The following is a 16,457-nucleotide window of genomic DNA, read 5'->3' on the forward strand; positions in this document are numbered from 1 at the left end:
TGACACAGGGACAAAAACCTTGGTAATATTTGAATTTAATTAATCCAAAACTGGCCTGGGAAAAGACTGAACAGCTCGGGATTATTTTTCAATATGTAACCCAGTTTTTTAGCTCCTGGGAAAAAAAGACCAGTTCTAACTTTGCAAACCTCAGGCAGATTAATCGACAAGGCCCGAACTCCCGGTGTGTGGCTGAGTGAGCCTTTTGTGTCTCTGTTTCTCCAGGGTGGTGTGTGGGGGGGGGGGGGGTCTGAATGCATTGTGCGATACACACACACAGTCACAAACACACACACGCACCTTAACACAAAAAATAAGCTTTCAGGAAGAGAGCCTTTCCCCCCGCTCTCTCTCTCTCTCCTTCGCACGGCCGAAGGTGAGCTGCCGCAGCCCAGGGAAGCCAGGCAGAAAGAAGCCACTGATGGACAAACACGCCACAGCACCCAGACCTGGCCCCTGCATCTGGCCCCTCTTTAATTTTTATTACACAAGAATAACAATAAGCAGGTCTGCGACCTCCGCCGCGAGATTTTGCCACAGTTTCCCCAACAGTGCAGTGCTGCCGAAGCTCCAAATTTCCATTTTCTGCATGCATATTTAATTGAGTTTTGTCCCAGTGGTGCGGAAATGATTTGTTTTTTGCTCTCTGTTCACTTGACTCCTCTTCGGAGTCACTAACCCTGATTAAGACGTTCCCGTTAATTTCCCAGCGCACACCTTTTTTTTGTGCATTAATGGTTCTGATCGTCTAATTAAAACTTCTCGGCTCGGCTGCTGATCACCGCTCGTTGTGCCTCTGACCTGAAGTTTTAATTGCCGCATCAGAAGCGATAATAATAATTTCGGAGGTTCTGATGATTAAAAACAATGCCATTGCCAACTATTCAAGAGAGCGGGAGAGAGAGAGAGGGAGAGAGAGAGAGAGAGAGGGGGGGGGGATAGGGGAGAGAGAGGGGGGATAGGAGAGAGAGAGAGAGAGAGAGAGAGAGAGAGAGAGAGAGAGAGAGAGAGAGAGAGAGAGAGAGAGAGAGAGAGAGAGAGAGGAGGGAGGGCAGGTGAGAGAGAAGTTTATGTAGGAGGGGATATAGGTGGATGAAGGGGATGTACTGTACCAGAGGGGTTGAGGGGGTGAGGCGGGGATGGGGGATCACAGGGTGATTGCTCTGGGGGAAGAGGAAGAGAGGGAGGGCAGATGGAATTTTCCCAGCATTCTTCTCCTCTGGGGTCCTGGTGTAGAAGAAACAGGTTGGTTGGGCTGAGCTTTCCCCACCACCTGATATCTACCACTCACTTATTCAGGCAGTCACTCAGCTAGCCAAGAACGTTACTCACTAGGCAGGTTTGCCAGGCTGTGTTAGAGGGAGTGAGAGAAAATAAAAGATAAAAGGACGTAAAGGAGATGACTTGTATGCACTACTGTCCTCAGCTCATTTTCATAATCCAACAATAGTTATCCAGCACAAAACGCACTTTTGTTCCAAGAGGCAGATACATGGACAAACTCCATGAGATTTGTCTCCCTTGTCAAACAAAACTATGTGTAAACGGAAAACACAAGGTCTGTGCCTCCCAATGGCCTTTCAGGCAGCACTCACTTAGCAAAACATTGCGATGACCTTAAAAAGAAAAGGTTGTGCACCAGGAAAACTGCCATGAGCTCTAATGTGTCACATTCTGTTCTGTTTTACCACTGGATTCAAATTGATTTTTTTCTGGTTTAGATTCCACTGCAGGATCAATCTTTTACTTCAAAGATACACGCCAGGTCAATACAATAACCACCCAGAGTTTACTAAATGCTATTTTAGAGCAAAATGAACAAAGCACAACCACATACTAGTCTCACACACACACAAACACATGCACTCACACATACACACACAGGACAAAGCTCTCCCTCCCGCCCTGTCTCTCGCTTTTCCTCTCTCTCTTTCTCTTTCTGTCGGTACTGCTCTCTCACAAATCTATTTTATTATTAATCAGTTGGTTGCACATCTGCTTGCTTGCTGTCTTTTTTCTATCAATAAAGCACTTATTGCTTTTAGTCTAGGATGTGACCTTGCATGTTGCATGATGTCTTTTAGGGATTGACCTTGAGGGACCCGTTTGGACTTCACAGCAGCACTACCCCTGGGCTGTTATCACACTGCAGCCCCCCAGCCATGCGCCCAATACTCACCCTGTATCGCCAGCCTGCCGCAAACATAAACAAAGACACATACACACATGTATGCACGCAGACAGAAACGCACGAACACAGAAGCGCGCACACACACACACACACACACACACACACACGAGTCTTGACACACCCACACACACACACACACACACACACGAGTCTTGACACACCCACACACACACACACACACACACTCACACACACACACACACACACACACACGAGTCTTGACACACCCACACACTCTCTCGGGAAACAGGACAAGGGATACGGAAAACAATGTATATCTTGAGTGCAAACGGAAGGGGAAAGACGTTGAACTTGGGTGCAATCAGGCAGTAACGTTGCATTTTTGGGAGGACAAATATGCCCCCTGGCTCGATCACAAACGGTAATTACAGACATTTTCTAGAACAAAAAACAGACGAGCCAAACGGTTTATCAGACAAGGAAAATAACGTGGGTGACGTGAGCCATTCTGACAGGCAAGAAGAACCAAAACAGCTAACTTTATATTCAGTTTGCCGCAGAGGGTGATCCCCCAGCTAGTGGCGTAGCAGACTGACATCTACAGTACCTTTCTAAAATTGCACATAACATTTGTCCTAGCAGCCGTTTCAAATAAAGACAATTTCTCTGTATTCCAGAGAGCTAGACCACAAATCGGGAGTCTCTAAATAAAAACCAACAACCGAATAAGAAGTCAAAATTAGCGTGGGCGAGGCAACGATTCTGGCTCTCCCTCATGGCGGCAGTGTGTGACGGTTGGCACCACGGCGAGCCGCACCGGGGCAGTGTGGGTAATATGCTGGAAGAAGGGGGCTCGAGCTCAGTGTGCCACTTGAGGGCCCTTGAGCTAATATCTGTACAGATTAACTGCTTGAGTTGTATTTTAGTCACGGGGATCTTTTTTTGCTTTTGTTGCAAAGGCTTGTGGGAAGGGAGAGGGTGAGTGTGAGTGTGTGTGTATGTGTGTGTGTGTGTGTGTGTGTGTGTGTGTGTGTGTGTGTGTGTGTGTGTGTGTGTGTGTGTGTGTGTGTGTGTGTGTGTGTGTGTAAGCGTGTGGGGGTTAGTGCAGGCTCTTCTCCACGGCGAGGGCACACGGCTGGAGAGGTCGGGAGAGAGGGAGGCCCCCCAGACAGACTGGTGTCTGTCACTCCAAGTCATTATCTTTGGGGATATATTTAATTTACCGGGTTCCGGCACCACACTGCTGAGTAAGTCAGTCTCTTCCCCCTCCCCACCCCTACCACTGCCATCAGGAGGGCCTGTCCTCTAGGGGAAACCCAGCGCAAGACGCTCCATTAGTTATCAATTAAGAGTGCGGAAATCTCCACTGCGGGTGCACGGACATACGCACGCGCACACGCAGATGAGGCCTGGACACCTTCAATCTCTTTCTCTCACACACCCATTGGACAGGAAGTCGGAGGGGAGAGGGCCTTGTGTGTGTGTGTGTGTGTGTGTGTCTGGGTGGCGCTTTGCTTTTGTCCATGAGGTTAACCTTGATATGAGGCCCTGTCAGGCCAGATAATGTCAATCAATGACAAGGCCTCCAAGATAACCCCCTAATGTGAAACCTAAAAAGCAGGCCTGTTTAGATGTTCAGACATGCCCCCTCTCACACCAGCCATATGAATAACATTACATTGAAATGAGTTGTGGCATTTCTTTAACAAGACTGTTAAGACATTTTGACAGCCTATAAGGCACTTTGCAGCAACAAAAAAAAAGTGAATCAAGGCCCACACCGAGGGAGCCTGACAAAGCTTCTTCGTTGCATATGGCAGCATTTTAATGGCCAGTACCAACTCAGTGTGAGTGTGGGGGGAGGAGAGAAATGGGAGGTGGTCTTTCTCAAGGAAACGTTACAGCTCCCGGGACGGCTTAATTGATTTCCAAGGTTACTTTTCAAATTTGTTTTTCAGATACAAGGGGCCTCGTTTATGTGTGTGTGTGTGTGTATGTGAGTGTTCGAGGGAGAGCAAGTCAATGTTTTTCAAGCTATTTCCTCAAATTCGGCCTACTTCGGATTGTTCACATCAGATTTCCTGCCGATCTCCTTGAGACGAGAGACTGTGAGAGAGGGAGGAGGTGACATTAACCAAAAAAGCGTACATTTCCAGATAGGATGCCTGCGCTGACAACATTGATCCCTGGCCACCATTAAAGCATTTGCTCTGCTTGACAGATTTTTCCTCTTTTGGATTTTAAGTGCGGCGGAATGAATCACAGGTGCCCCCTAAATGTCATCTAGCACAGGTAGCTACCTAAATATACGATAAGACCTTTACTGTAGCTTTACTGTAGCCTCTATCTGAAAGGCGAAAGCTGTGTAAAAAGAAAGCCTGCGAAAGGTATTTATCATTTACGCTTTCAGTAAAAAAAAAAAAGTTTAACATTTTTCCCTTCGCATGCAGTGCAGTCAAAGATATTTAGGGAAAGAGAAATAGCCTTCTTTGTAAGACCACGAGTATCATATTTGGTTGAAGGGAAATGATATTCCTGTCATTTAAGCTTGCCTAAGTCTCTTTTCTGGGCCTCACTAACGAAACACAAAAATCTGAGCCAGTAGACCAAACACTGGTGGAAAGTCTCATGGTGGAAAATCCCAATCTGGGGCCCGGGGTGTGGATGCAGAGAGCATATTAAAGAGAGACGGGTCCCCTCAGTGAACACTGCAGTATGTTGACTCTTATTTACCTCTGACAGCACGGGGCTGAGGTGAGTGTAGTCACAGCTAGGGTTTGTCAGTTGTTAGAAAGACAACAGGGTTCGATAGTGTACGTTTCAGTCGGCAGGGAGAGAGAGAGAGAGAGAGAGAGAGAGAGAGAGAGAGAGAGAGAGAGAGTCTGAGGTGGCTGCAGGCCCTTAGACAACATGGTACCCTCCAATCACATTGCTCCTCTGACTACTGGCTGTAGGTCACGTCACAGGCTCTGACACACACACACACACTCTCAAATATGTACAGTGACACTTCTACACACATGAAACATGTTTACACAGTTCAGCTCAAATGGGTCGAGTAAAACAATTCAACAACACAACATGCTGTATAGTTAAACACAGGTTAAAACTAAACTAGAGGTGGAAGTTAAGGAAGAACTAAATGTTTCTATTTCACCTAAAACAGAAAAGTCATGTCTTTGAGAGTTTTGTTGAAAGAACAACGTGTCTTGGTTGGATTTGAAAGTCGCATTGAAACAAAAAGTGACTGTGAAACCATGAGGCGGGTATAAAGCTGCTTTACAGAGAAAAAGAGCCTTCTATTTTGGTCCAAGACACAGAATAGGCTACAAAAGGAAGTGTTGCTAGCTGACTCAAACAAATAATATGCTTTTGATAAAAACCACAACAACTCCTTTTGCATTCTACACCAAAACCCACCTGGTTTCCTGAATTTTCTCAACATCATCTGCTTCTTTCACCAGAAACAACTGACAAAATGTCAAGCATCAAACACATAGGTCTTGAGAAAGGATAGTGTTGTTGGTTGTAACGTAATGTTGAATAAATAATTATAGATGCAGAAAAAAGGTAAAACACCACAAAACTGAACATTGAAGCTTGCATGTTTGAATGCTATACAGCTGCCCGTTTTACATTTCTGCAGCATTAATATTCCTCTTATTATTATTTTAAAGTGAAAACGGATACTCCGTTGAAGTGCAAATCTGATGAATTACGGTAGCAGATTGCTGTTATTAATTATTAAAGCTTATTTTATAAATATTCAGGTCTGTCATGCATCTAATAATGAACGCTTTAGAGAAGGTTACTTCCCGTGCGTATCCTAACGTGTCAGAAATATCACTTTTAATCACACTTGTGTCAGGTGGCAGGGTACAGGTCGGAACTCTGTTAAAAAAGAACCGAATTGCAGCCTAGGCCCTCCACTGTGCTCATCCACAGCTTTACGTTACTGTTGCTTCACGCCATTTAGTACCATAGGTACTGTAGTCGCTCTACCCTGTCTAAAGTGGTGTCGAACTAGTACTTCTAACTTCCTGCAGGATTCTCACCGGCGTCTGTAATTTGAATGGCGAATAATGCATCAACGCCCGCTCTACCTTCTGGACACACCTAGTCCCAGCGCTAGGGGAGCCATATGGTGCCTTGATGCATATTCATAACCTTTCTCAGTGTGTCGGGATGCAGCCAGGCTTTAACAAGTGCCTCGCAAACTTCAAATAGAAGACGAAAAGAAAGAGAGAAGAAAGAAAAAGCCAAAGAAGTTGGCCCGTGCTCCCTTTTCTTCTTTCTTCCCCCCTCTCTGGAAGAGAGGAAGATGAGTATGGGTGCTGATAGCTGATCCCAGCACAGTTGCGTTGTGTGGAAGGAGGGCGAGGACGTACTGGAGCGCTCGGAGAGTGTCTTACAGTGGCAGGGAGAGGCGGGGGTGACAGCCGGGTGGGTAAACTGTGTTGTCAGGTGGGCTTGACAGTCTTACCAGCAGGGTAAATATCAGAGGCACCCTATCTCCACACACACACACACACACACACACACACACACGCACGCACGCACGTGCACAGAGAGAGAGAAACACACTCTGCACGCTCTAATATTAACACTGTCAGAGCTGCAATACTACCCCATTATTATCTGTGCACAGGGCCCTCTCTGTAAGCTTGCCTCACTGTCCTCTCCCCTGCTCCTCCATGGAGGTAGCAATTACTAAAGCTAACATCTCTGGTGCTCTCCTCTTTTCCTCATGCACCCCCTCCTCCATTCTTTTCCTCCTTCTTGTGCGATACACACTCGAATGCCGTGCCAGTCAGTTTACCAGCCAGTGACACAGTTGACGGTGTGCCAGCGATTAAGTGGCATTTTATCAAATTAGTTTGGTACCCAGCTGATGTGTAATAAAGGTACAGTAGGATCCCACAGGTCCACAGACATCAATCCCCGGGGTCTCCGCCAAACTGTGGAGCCGGTAAGCATGGCCCGGAGTTACCTCACCGCACTGCCTAGGAGCCATTCGCTCAATGCTCCAAAACACAGACATATCAACTACGGGTCATATTAAATATTATATAATGAACATTTTGATTTTAAACTATTTCAACATTATAAATTATTTCTTATGTGTTGATATCTAGGCCTATACTTCAATTGATTATTTTCCAAATGTTGTCCAAATGCAACTGACTCTGTGTGTACGCGGTTAATGTAATCGGTTGAGATGAGAGGAGTGCTGCCTTCTTGGATGGCATTTTCATTCCTAACAATGTTCATTTTTTTCTCCCCTGTTGGAACCAGCGTCTTTATCAAAGGTGATGGCTTGCTTGGGCGCATTTTCTCAAACGTCTTCTTCCCCGAGCGCATTTCCCAAGCCGCTCTCCGGCGAGTGTCAGTCATAAGAAAGATTTGATGGTGAGATCAAAAAGAGAAGGACAGTGCGGAGGAGAGGAGGAGAGTGAGACAGAAAGGGATCTGCCTCCCCGTGCCGCTGAGGAGGGGGATTTCTCCAAGCAAGCCCCTGTTTTCAGACGCAAATACAACAAAACACGAGGAGCCGCCACGAGACATCAAAATGTGCGATGTTGACTTTAAAGAGGTCTTCAGATGCATGAGGAGTTGTCAGTGTCAGCTCTTGCCAACCAGTGGGACTAACGGCTGAGAACAGAAGATACAGGCAGAGAAGATCATAACCAATTCAGCAGCTCGGCGAAAAACTATGTCTCTTCCAACCTGTCGATCAGCACGAGATCAGTAAACATTTCTACTGTCCTCTGAATTTCTCCGCTCGTATGATTTCAACTGATATTCAGGAAGACTGTCAGGAAGACAGGCCTAAATAGCAACTGGCAGCTAAGCATATGTTTCTCAACTGTCTCCCCCACTCCATGGACTGGGGCCTTCAACAGGTGCCTAGAAAGCTAGGCTCTCAACTCAACTTTGCTTCATACAAAGAGATCATCATTGAGAGATATCAAAGATTTTCCTCAGGCTTTTTTAGGTCTGAGCTGGGTCACGACATGTAAAGACGACGTCCATATTTCTCCTGTGTTGTCACGTTCATTCCCTGAGCATTAGGTTCACTCTAAATAGCCTCCAGGAGATTGCATTGGCTCTTGTTCAAATGTGCATTTTCTCCGAAAAACCTGGTCCACAAGTGGGGCCAAAGATATCAGAGGAGCAACAGAAGGCCAACTGTTGAGACGATAGTAGTCAGAGAGATTCTGCACCTCAGCATCCCTTACTAATCAGGTGAGAGAGAGAGAGAGAGCGAGAGAGAGAGAGAGGGAGACAGACAGAAAAATACAAACAAGCTCCGCTCTGCTATTTGAGTTTAGTTAGCCAGAGAGTTAGCGGGATGAGTTATGGTTAGCTAAGAGCCGAGGGACGCTGTATTTATGGGGGGACTGAGTGAGTGTTAAATCCCTGGTAAGAAATAAAGTTGTCCGTGAGCGAACTGGGGGAAACATTTCACTCAGTCTAAAAGGTGGCTTGAAAAAATAAAAGACATCCCTCTTCCTAGGTAAGCACTTTTCCTTACTCCACAAAAGGAAGAATAAAAAAATAATAAAAAATCTAACTGTAGAGCACATTCAAGTGGCCTGAATCTTTAAACAGTACTTGAATAGTAGCATATTTCCCCAAGTAGATAATATCTGGGGGATTCAAGAGCCAAAAGGAGGAAAGAGCCTGATTCCTCTGAAATTGCATGCAGGTTTTGTGACGGATTGTAGCTACGCAGCTTTCTACACATCAATAGGAGCACACTTGTTGCAGTACAGTAGTTCATCCAAAAGCTTTGTAGCACTGTAGTTGACCGGTACACCAAAAATGGAATGGTTTTAGTTTGAAGCAAATTGCACAGAAACAGGTATTAAAAAGTGAAATGTCAAATGAGAAAGGACCAAAATGAGACTTCTGTTCAATAGAGTAGCCTTAGAGATCGGTCTTCACACACATACTTCACCTCAAACTTCTAGCCCACCCTGGCTCACCAGTAGTAACAACAATTATTACTTAAAAGGCTGTATTTTTGCATTCACTTAAAAGGCTTTATGCTTTTCCTTCCAGTCTGTGCGGCCTCACTTCCCCTAAGTATTTCTATAAATCACCAGTTACTGTTAACATGTACTCCACAATTCAGTCATCAACCTCCTACCGGGTCAGAGTGAAAACAGAGGGGGAAATATCTGCTTAGTAAAATCACACACACACACACACACACACACACACACACAAAAGCTGCAACCATAGCAGTCCTCCTGGGATGGAAGAACGGTTGCCACATCGCCACGGTAACGCAAGACAAATTAAATTGTGTGACTTCACCTTCAGCCTGTTTGCTTTGTTATCAAAACAAATAAACAACCATTGGGAAAATAAAAGCCAACAAACTTCTGTCTCTTGTTTCTTTTCTGAGGGCCTCGTCGAGTGAGGGCCTCGTCGAGTGAGGGCCCATGTAGTGTGTGTGGGGAAAGAGAGAAAGAGAGAGAAAGCGACAGAGAGAGAGGGGGAGAGACAGGGGGAGAAAGAGGAAAGAAAGAGAGAGAGAGAGAGAGAGAGAGAGAGAGAGAGAGAGAGAGAGAGAGAGAGAGAGAGAGAAAGAGAGAGAGAGAGAGAGAGAGGATAACGAGAGGGCCACATGCAAATCTGTTTAGGTTCACAGACCCAGTATTTATTTAACCAAAAGGGGAACATTTTATTGTACTAGAGGAGGATATACTTGTCTGCAGGGACAGAAAGAAAGGAGTCCTTCACCCTCTCCACAGACACTGTTTGCACCCGAAGCTGTAGAAAATACCTCCGCTGACAAACTTTCCTCCATACATCAGTAAACACAGTGATACATCTAGCCCAATAGAACAAGTCACTCACTTTAGCTTAGCAAACATTGTCGCGAAATTCTAGATTTTTTTGTTATTGTGTCCCTGTGAATGTTGCTGAAAACTGCAAACATTCTTTCATTATTAATGAATGTAAATGATAACCATTGGCTATGTAAACTGTATGTAATCCTTTAAAAAGTGAAACAGTGTAATCTAGTTAGAAGTACACCTGTGGAATACAGAGGTAACACTGACTAAACATGAAACATTTATCCCCAAAAATAATTTAACCCAGTCACATTCCATAACTTCAATCACTTTTGGCCAATTCTGAAAATACTCTTTGTTGGTGAAATATACAGGTCTTACATAGTCTAACTTATACATTAAGAATCTTTATAACAACTTGAAAACAAATACACACACACACGCGCGCGCGCACACACGCACTCTCCCCCCTCCCGTCACTACACATGAGTGCCTCACACTGACAGCCACCAGTACCAGACCTGTGTACCTCAACGTATCTTTACCCCCAGTGTCTGTGAGAGAGTGTTGTGTGTGAGAGAGAAAGAGAGAGAGTGTCTTACCTGGCAGGAGACCTGGCAGGAGACCGCCCTCTGTGTTATGTCTCACCTCTCCCTCCTGCTCTGGAAGAATTCTCTCCACAAAGCAAGGCATTTTCCCTCCTTCTCCTCAACCGGCTCAATGCCTGCATGGGCTGTACTCTCTCACTCCCCTCTCTCTTTCTCTATCTTCCTCTCTCACACTCTCTCTGTCTCTCTCTCGCTCTCATTCCCCTCTCCACCTTCCCCTCCCCCTCCCCCCTCCCTCCCTCAGCACAGATGTCAAGGCTGTGCGAGTTTACCCACTTAACCAGTAGGGGTCCTTCACCACCCTCTCCACCCCACAGCTACAGTGGGAAAAGCAGGCCCAGGGAAGAGAGAGGAGCCACTTAACCAGCGTCATCTTGTCACTGCTTACAATGAGAGCCTGTGCCGTGCAGAGTATGTGTGTGTGATGTGTGTGTGTGTGTGTGTGTGTGTGTGTGTGTGTGTGTTTGGCAGGTGGGTAGTGGGTGGTGAACTCATGGCCTGCTCCCTGGCCCTGTTCAGCCCTATTTGGCCCGGCTCAGTCCTGGCACAGCCCCCATAGTGGTGTGTGTGTGTGTCTGTGTGTCTGTGTGTCTGTGTGTCTGTGTGTCTGTGTGTGTGTGTGTGTGTCTGTGTGTGTGTGTCTGTGTGTCTGTGTGTGTGGTGGCACAGATTGAGTTACACTGTATCAGTGAGAGCCAACAGCCGGAGGAGGGAGGAAGCAGGCAGGCGCGCACACACACACACACACACACACACACACAGAAACACACACTCACAGCGACTACTGCTGCTACGGCTGTTGTTGATACTGATCACATGTGCCACACACACACACAAACACACAAACACACACACACACACACACACACCCTCTCCCCTACAGTGAAAGTGGACGTCTATCAGGTCTCACGTTTCAGGTCTCAATCCATTTTTTGTCCCCGGGAGATTGATTTAGGAAAAAAACACAGAAAAGAAAACACCCTTCATTGACACAGGCACGCTAAATCTGAAAGCTCTCTGTAATTCTACAGTGGGGAATTTCTAGTTTCTCTCTTACTTGTGGGGCACTTCTAGCACTGGGAGAATATTAGGTGGCCCACTAGAGAATGCCAAATCCCCAGTACTCACTCATTACAATGAGGGATGCTGTTGCTTTGCTACAGAAAAGCAAGAGACAAAGTAAACTACAAGACAGTCAAAGTCTGGAATTAACTATCTTAGGCCCAAATTAAAGCGATAGTTCGCAGAAAAAACAATCTTTTAGTATTTTGTTAATTAGTCCACTGTTAATAAAATCCCAAAACATGGTACGTCAGCAGTCAAGAAAGAGCAAAAACTGTGATGATGATACTTTTTTGGGAACTATCCCTTCAACACCAAGCACTGGACTACAACTGACCATTAACATAAGTCTAAAACTAAAAAGATAAGTTAGACACGCTATTGTTAATCGACGTGCTTGCAATTGAACCATAAACAAGGCCCTTAATGATATGATATGAGACGAACGATGTCCTATATGAGTGCCAGGCAGTTTATATCTTTAGTGTGATTTCAGCCCAATTCTCATTAAGGGAAGGGACGTTGCTGACAACAACAGAATCTGATCCTACAAGTTTATATGAAATATTGCTCAACTATTTTTACGAGCGTGTATTGAGGCAATACAAAGGTCCCAATTAAGCTCATCCGTCATTCAAATAATGGTGGGGGGGGGGATTATCAGCCAAAGCCTTATGATGCAGGCGTCTTTTCTTTTATTGCTCGGGTGGAACAGGATAAGATTATCTGTTGTTAAGATACGATATCCTGGACGACGTGCGGTTGGCATTGTTTAAACAGAGGGTGTATCGCCCTTTATTTGACTCAAACAAACGCTTTTAATGACACAAAAATGGAAGGTAAGCACATTTGACAGACAAGCTTGCGCACCGCCCTTTCAGGGAGTCTCCAATACGTTGACAATGAGCAATTAGAGAAATAGGATGTTAAATAATGGGATACGGATGTTAAACTACGAGATCGAAGGTCGAGACACTTTTGTTGATAAGGTAATGAGGTAATATAGGAGTGAATTTGGTTTGGCACTTTGAAAAGAAAAGAAACGCTGTACTTTCAGTAGGCTATCGATCCTTATTGTACATTCAGTAGGCTATCGATCCTTATTGTATATTCAGTAGGCTATCGATCCTTATCGTACTTTCAGGAGACTATCGATCCTTATCGTACTTTCAAGAGACTATCGATCCTTATCGTACTTTCAGGAGACTATCGATCCTTATCGTACTTTCAGGAGACTATCGATCCTTATCATTGTTTGCGTTTGAATTACCGGTTGCAACAAACAAATAAGTTGCAACCCTCCTGCTTAAATAGAGAAGGCAACAACAACCAAACAACAATGTTTCAAAATAAATGAAATGCCACCATAGTCATCTCATGATTCTCCCTGTAACAAGTGAACAGAGTGAAAAGGCACCTAAAACATACCTTCCATAGACTAGAATGAAGTCCCTCCACACCCACTCCTTTCCTTTGACACCCCCTCCCTGGCTGCTCTGTCTTCAATAATAAAAAACCCTGTTTGACTCTCTGTGTTTTACCGTTGTCTTTCCCTTTTAATAAACAGACACCTCTCCTGCCATTATGCAAGGATGGTTGCATTCCCCTTAAATGGCTCTTTTGACAACTGATCTGTAAATACAGCCAGATCTGCAACTTCCCCTTTTCTCCCTCTCTCTCTTTCTCCTATGCTCTGTCTCTCCCTTGCCTCCCTCTTGCCAGCAACCCGGACCCAACAGCCACACACAAACACAGACACACACAATGCCCCCACCTCAGTGAAGCTCTATCTGACACCTTCCCACCCCCCTGGCCCCCACCCCACCAAAACACACACACACCCCCTCACCAACTCCATTCCCCCTGCCACTATAAAAATACAAATATGCAATAACTCAGGCTGCACTGCCACGCAGCCTCCATCTTGCCCTGTACCGGGGGGTTGAGAGGGGGGGGGGGCTCTCAGGAAGGTCACCAACAAATGGTTTTCCGATTCACTGCCCATGAAATAATTTTGTGTATTAAAACCTGAATCTGCACTTTCTGGCCTGAAAGCTTTTCTAATTATTCCCGTGTCCTTGGGACAGACACAGATCCTTCACACGCGGGAGGGGAAACAAGCTATGGACCGACCACTACAGCCACAAACATCCCCCCCTCTCCCTCCGTCTCTCCATTCGCCCTCTCCCTCCCTCTCTCCTCTGCTCTCCTCTCCCCGCTTTACAGCTATCCCCCCAATCTGTTTTCAAAGCGTGTCTGTCCTTTATTAAATTGTTTTCTTTTCCACATTATCAGTTGCCATGGAGACCTCATCTCTCGGATTATTTGAATTTCATTATATCTATTGATTTGGGAGCATTTCATCTTTTTTATTGTTTTTCTGTCAATTTTCGAAACGAATAACCATCTAATTTGCGTCAGCGCTGATTACGTTCGTCCCTCAATAGAGGTCGGCAGCTGCGCCGGGGAAACAAATCAATGAAAAAACATCATAAAACTCGAAAGTACAATCAACCAGGATATGGGTGACATTCCGTGGTTGCTGAAACGAAGTCATCAAAAAATATATACTTTTTTCCCTCTGCATGTGTGAGTGTGCTGAGGAGGACACATACAATGCCTTCCCGAACGTATTCTTACCTCTTGACTTATTCTACATTTTGTTCTGTTACAGCCTGAATTCAAAATGGATTCAATTGTTGTTGTTTTCTCACCCATCTAAACACAATACTCCAAAGTGAAAACGTATTTTCTGAAATTATTGCTTTTTTAAATTTATTTTTATACAAAAATGTTCAATTCATATAAGTGTTCACACCCCTGACTCAATACTTTGTAGAAGCACCTTTGGCAGCGATTACAGCTGTGAGTCTTTCTAGGTAAGTCTCTAACAGCTTTCCACACCTGGATTGTGCAACATTTGCCCATTATTACTTTCAAAATCCTTCAAGCTCTGTCAAATTGGTTGTTGATCATTGCTAGACAACCATTTTCAGGTTTTGCCATAGATTTTGAAGTATATTTAAGTCGAAACTATAACTTGGCCACTCAGGAACATTCACTGTCTTCTTAGTAAACAACTCCAGTGTAGATTTGGCATTGTGTTTTAGGTTATTGTCCTGCTGAAAGGTGAATTAATCTCCCAGTGTCTGGTGGAAAGCAGACTGAACCAGGTTTTCCTCCAGGATTTTGCCTGTGCTTAGCTCCATTCCATGCATTTTTTATCCTGAAAAACTCCCCAGTCCTTAACGATTACAAGCATACCCATAGCATGATGCAGCCACCACTATGCTTGAAAATATGGAGAATGGTACTCAGTAATGTGTTGTATTTGCCCAAACATAACCCTTTGTATAAATTAAGTTAATTGCTTTAACACATTTGTTTAAGTTTTACTTAAGTGCCTTGTTACAAACAGGATGCATGTTTTTGGCTTCCTTCTTTTCACTCCATCAATTAGGTTGGTATTGTGGAGTAACTATAATGTTGCTGATCCATTCTAAGTTTTCTCCTATCACAGCCATTAAACTCTGTTTTAAAGTCACCATTGACCTCATGGTGAAATCCCTGAGCTGTTTCCTTCCTCTCCGGCAACTGAGTTAGGAAAGACGCCTGTATCTTGCAGCGACTGAGTGTATTGATACACCATCCAAAGTGTAATTAATAACTTCACCATGCTCAAAGTGATATTCAATGTCTGCTTTAAAAAAAAATGTTTTTACCCATCTACCAATAGGTGTCCTTCTTTTCGAGCCATTGGAAAACATTCCTGGTCTGTGGTTGAATCTGTGTTTGAAATTCACTGCTCGACTGAGGGACCTTACAGATAATTGTATGTGTGGGGTACAAAGATGAGGTAGTCACAAAAAAATCATGTTAAACACTATTATTGCAAACAGACTGTGTCCGTGCAACTTGTTATGTGACTTGTTAAGCAAATGTTTACTCCTGAACTTTTTTAGGCTTGCCTTAATAAAGGGGTTGAATACTTATTGACTCAATACATTTCAGCTTATCATTTTTAATTCATTTGGAAAAACATAATTCCACTTTGACATTATTGGGTATTGTGTTTAGGGCAGTGACAAAATAAATCTCAATTTAATGAATAAAAAAATTCAGGCTGTAACCCAACAAAATGTGGAAAAAGTCAAGGGGTATGAATACTTTCTGAAGGCACTATATGTGTCTGGGCAGACATTTTACAATATATTTCAGGAGATAATAAAGTAAAGCAAATCTCCATACTAATACCCCCCCGCCACCCGTAACCTGACCAAAACAAAAAAAATGCTTACTTTGTGCTTAAATAATTTATGCAATTTTAGCATTTATATATAAATGTTTTAATAAGCTGCTCGGAGCAAAGTGGCCATTAACAAAACACACAGCTGTCCAATGGGCTAAGCTCAGCAGATCAATTGCTCTCTTTTATGACATGATAAAATGCTTTTAAAGCAATTTACACAAATATGGAAAAAAATGGCTTTGTGTGCTTCATTTATTCATAAGGACGGGTATAAAAAAATAATAAAAATGTCTTACAAAAGCCAGACAGGGGAAGATGGTCCCGGTCCTAACTGGAACGGACTTGCTGCCCTCTCTACAAGGACATAAAGTTTCATTAACGATGCACACAGTCAAAGGCAATTTAGCAAACACAGTGTGCAAAAGAAAACATCAGCATATTGCACAGTGCTCGTGTATTAGGAGGACCTTGCTTGTTGTTTCTCAATTTGTATTCTTTTGGAGAGGGGGGGGGGACTTTACCCTCCCCTTGTCCAGTGTCACCCTGACCTGTACCAAGGTAAGTGGAGGTTTAGTGGC

At 44.3% G+C, this 16,457-nt stretch overlaps 1 protein-coding gene across 8 annotated transcripts in view; it reads right to left on the reverse strand.

Moving 5' to 3' along the window:
- Positions 1-16,457, reverse strand: part of casz1 (castor zinc finger 1) — a 246,598-nt gene that overhangs the window by 46,173 nt on the left and 183,968 nt on the right. For 2 of the 8 annotated variants that reach the window (XM_020506406.2, XM_031794214.1), the window contains exon 1: positions 10,563-10,725. The exons of 3 other annotated variants lie outside the window; for them this stretch is intronic. In XM_020506406.2, the coding sequence (XP_020361995.1) occupies positions 10,563-10,653 (91 nt within the window). In that variant the 5' untranslated portion in view covers positions 10,654-10,725. Of the gene's footprint in view, positions 1-10,562; positions 10,726-16,457 lie in introns of those variants that run through there. 3 more of the 8 variants (XM_020506405.2, XM_020506401.2, XM_020506402.2) reach the window with 2 other exon arrangements.

The sequence above is a fragment of the Oncorhynchus kisutch genome, linkage group LG17 (genome assembly GCF_002021735.2).
Source record: "Oncorhynchus kisutch isolate 150728-3 linkage group LG17, Okis_V2, whole genome shotgun sequence".
Classification (NCBI taxonomy): Eukaryota; Metazoa; Chordata; class Actinopteri; order Salmoniformes; family Salmonidae; genus Oncorhynchus; species Oncorhynchus kisutch.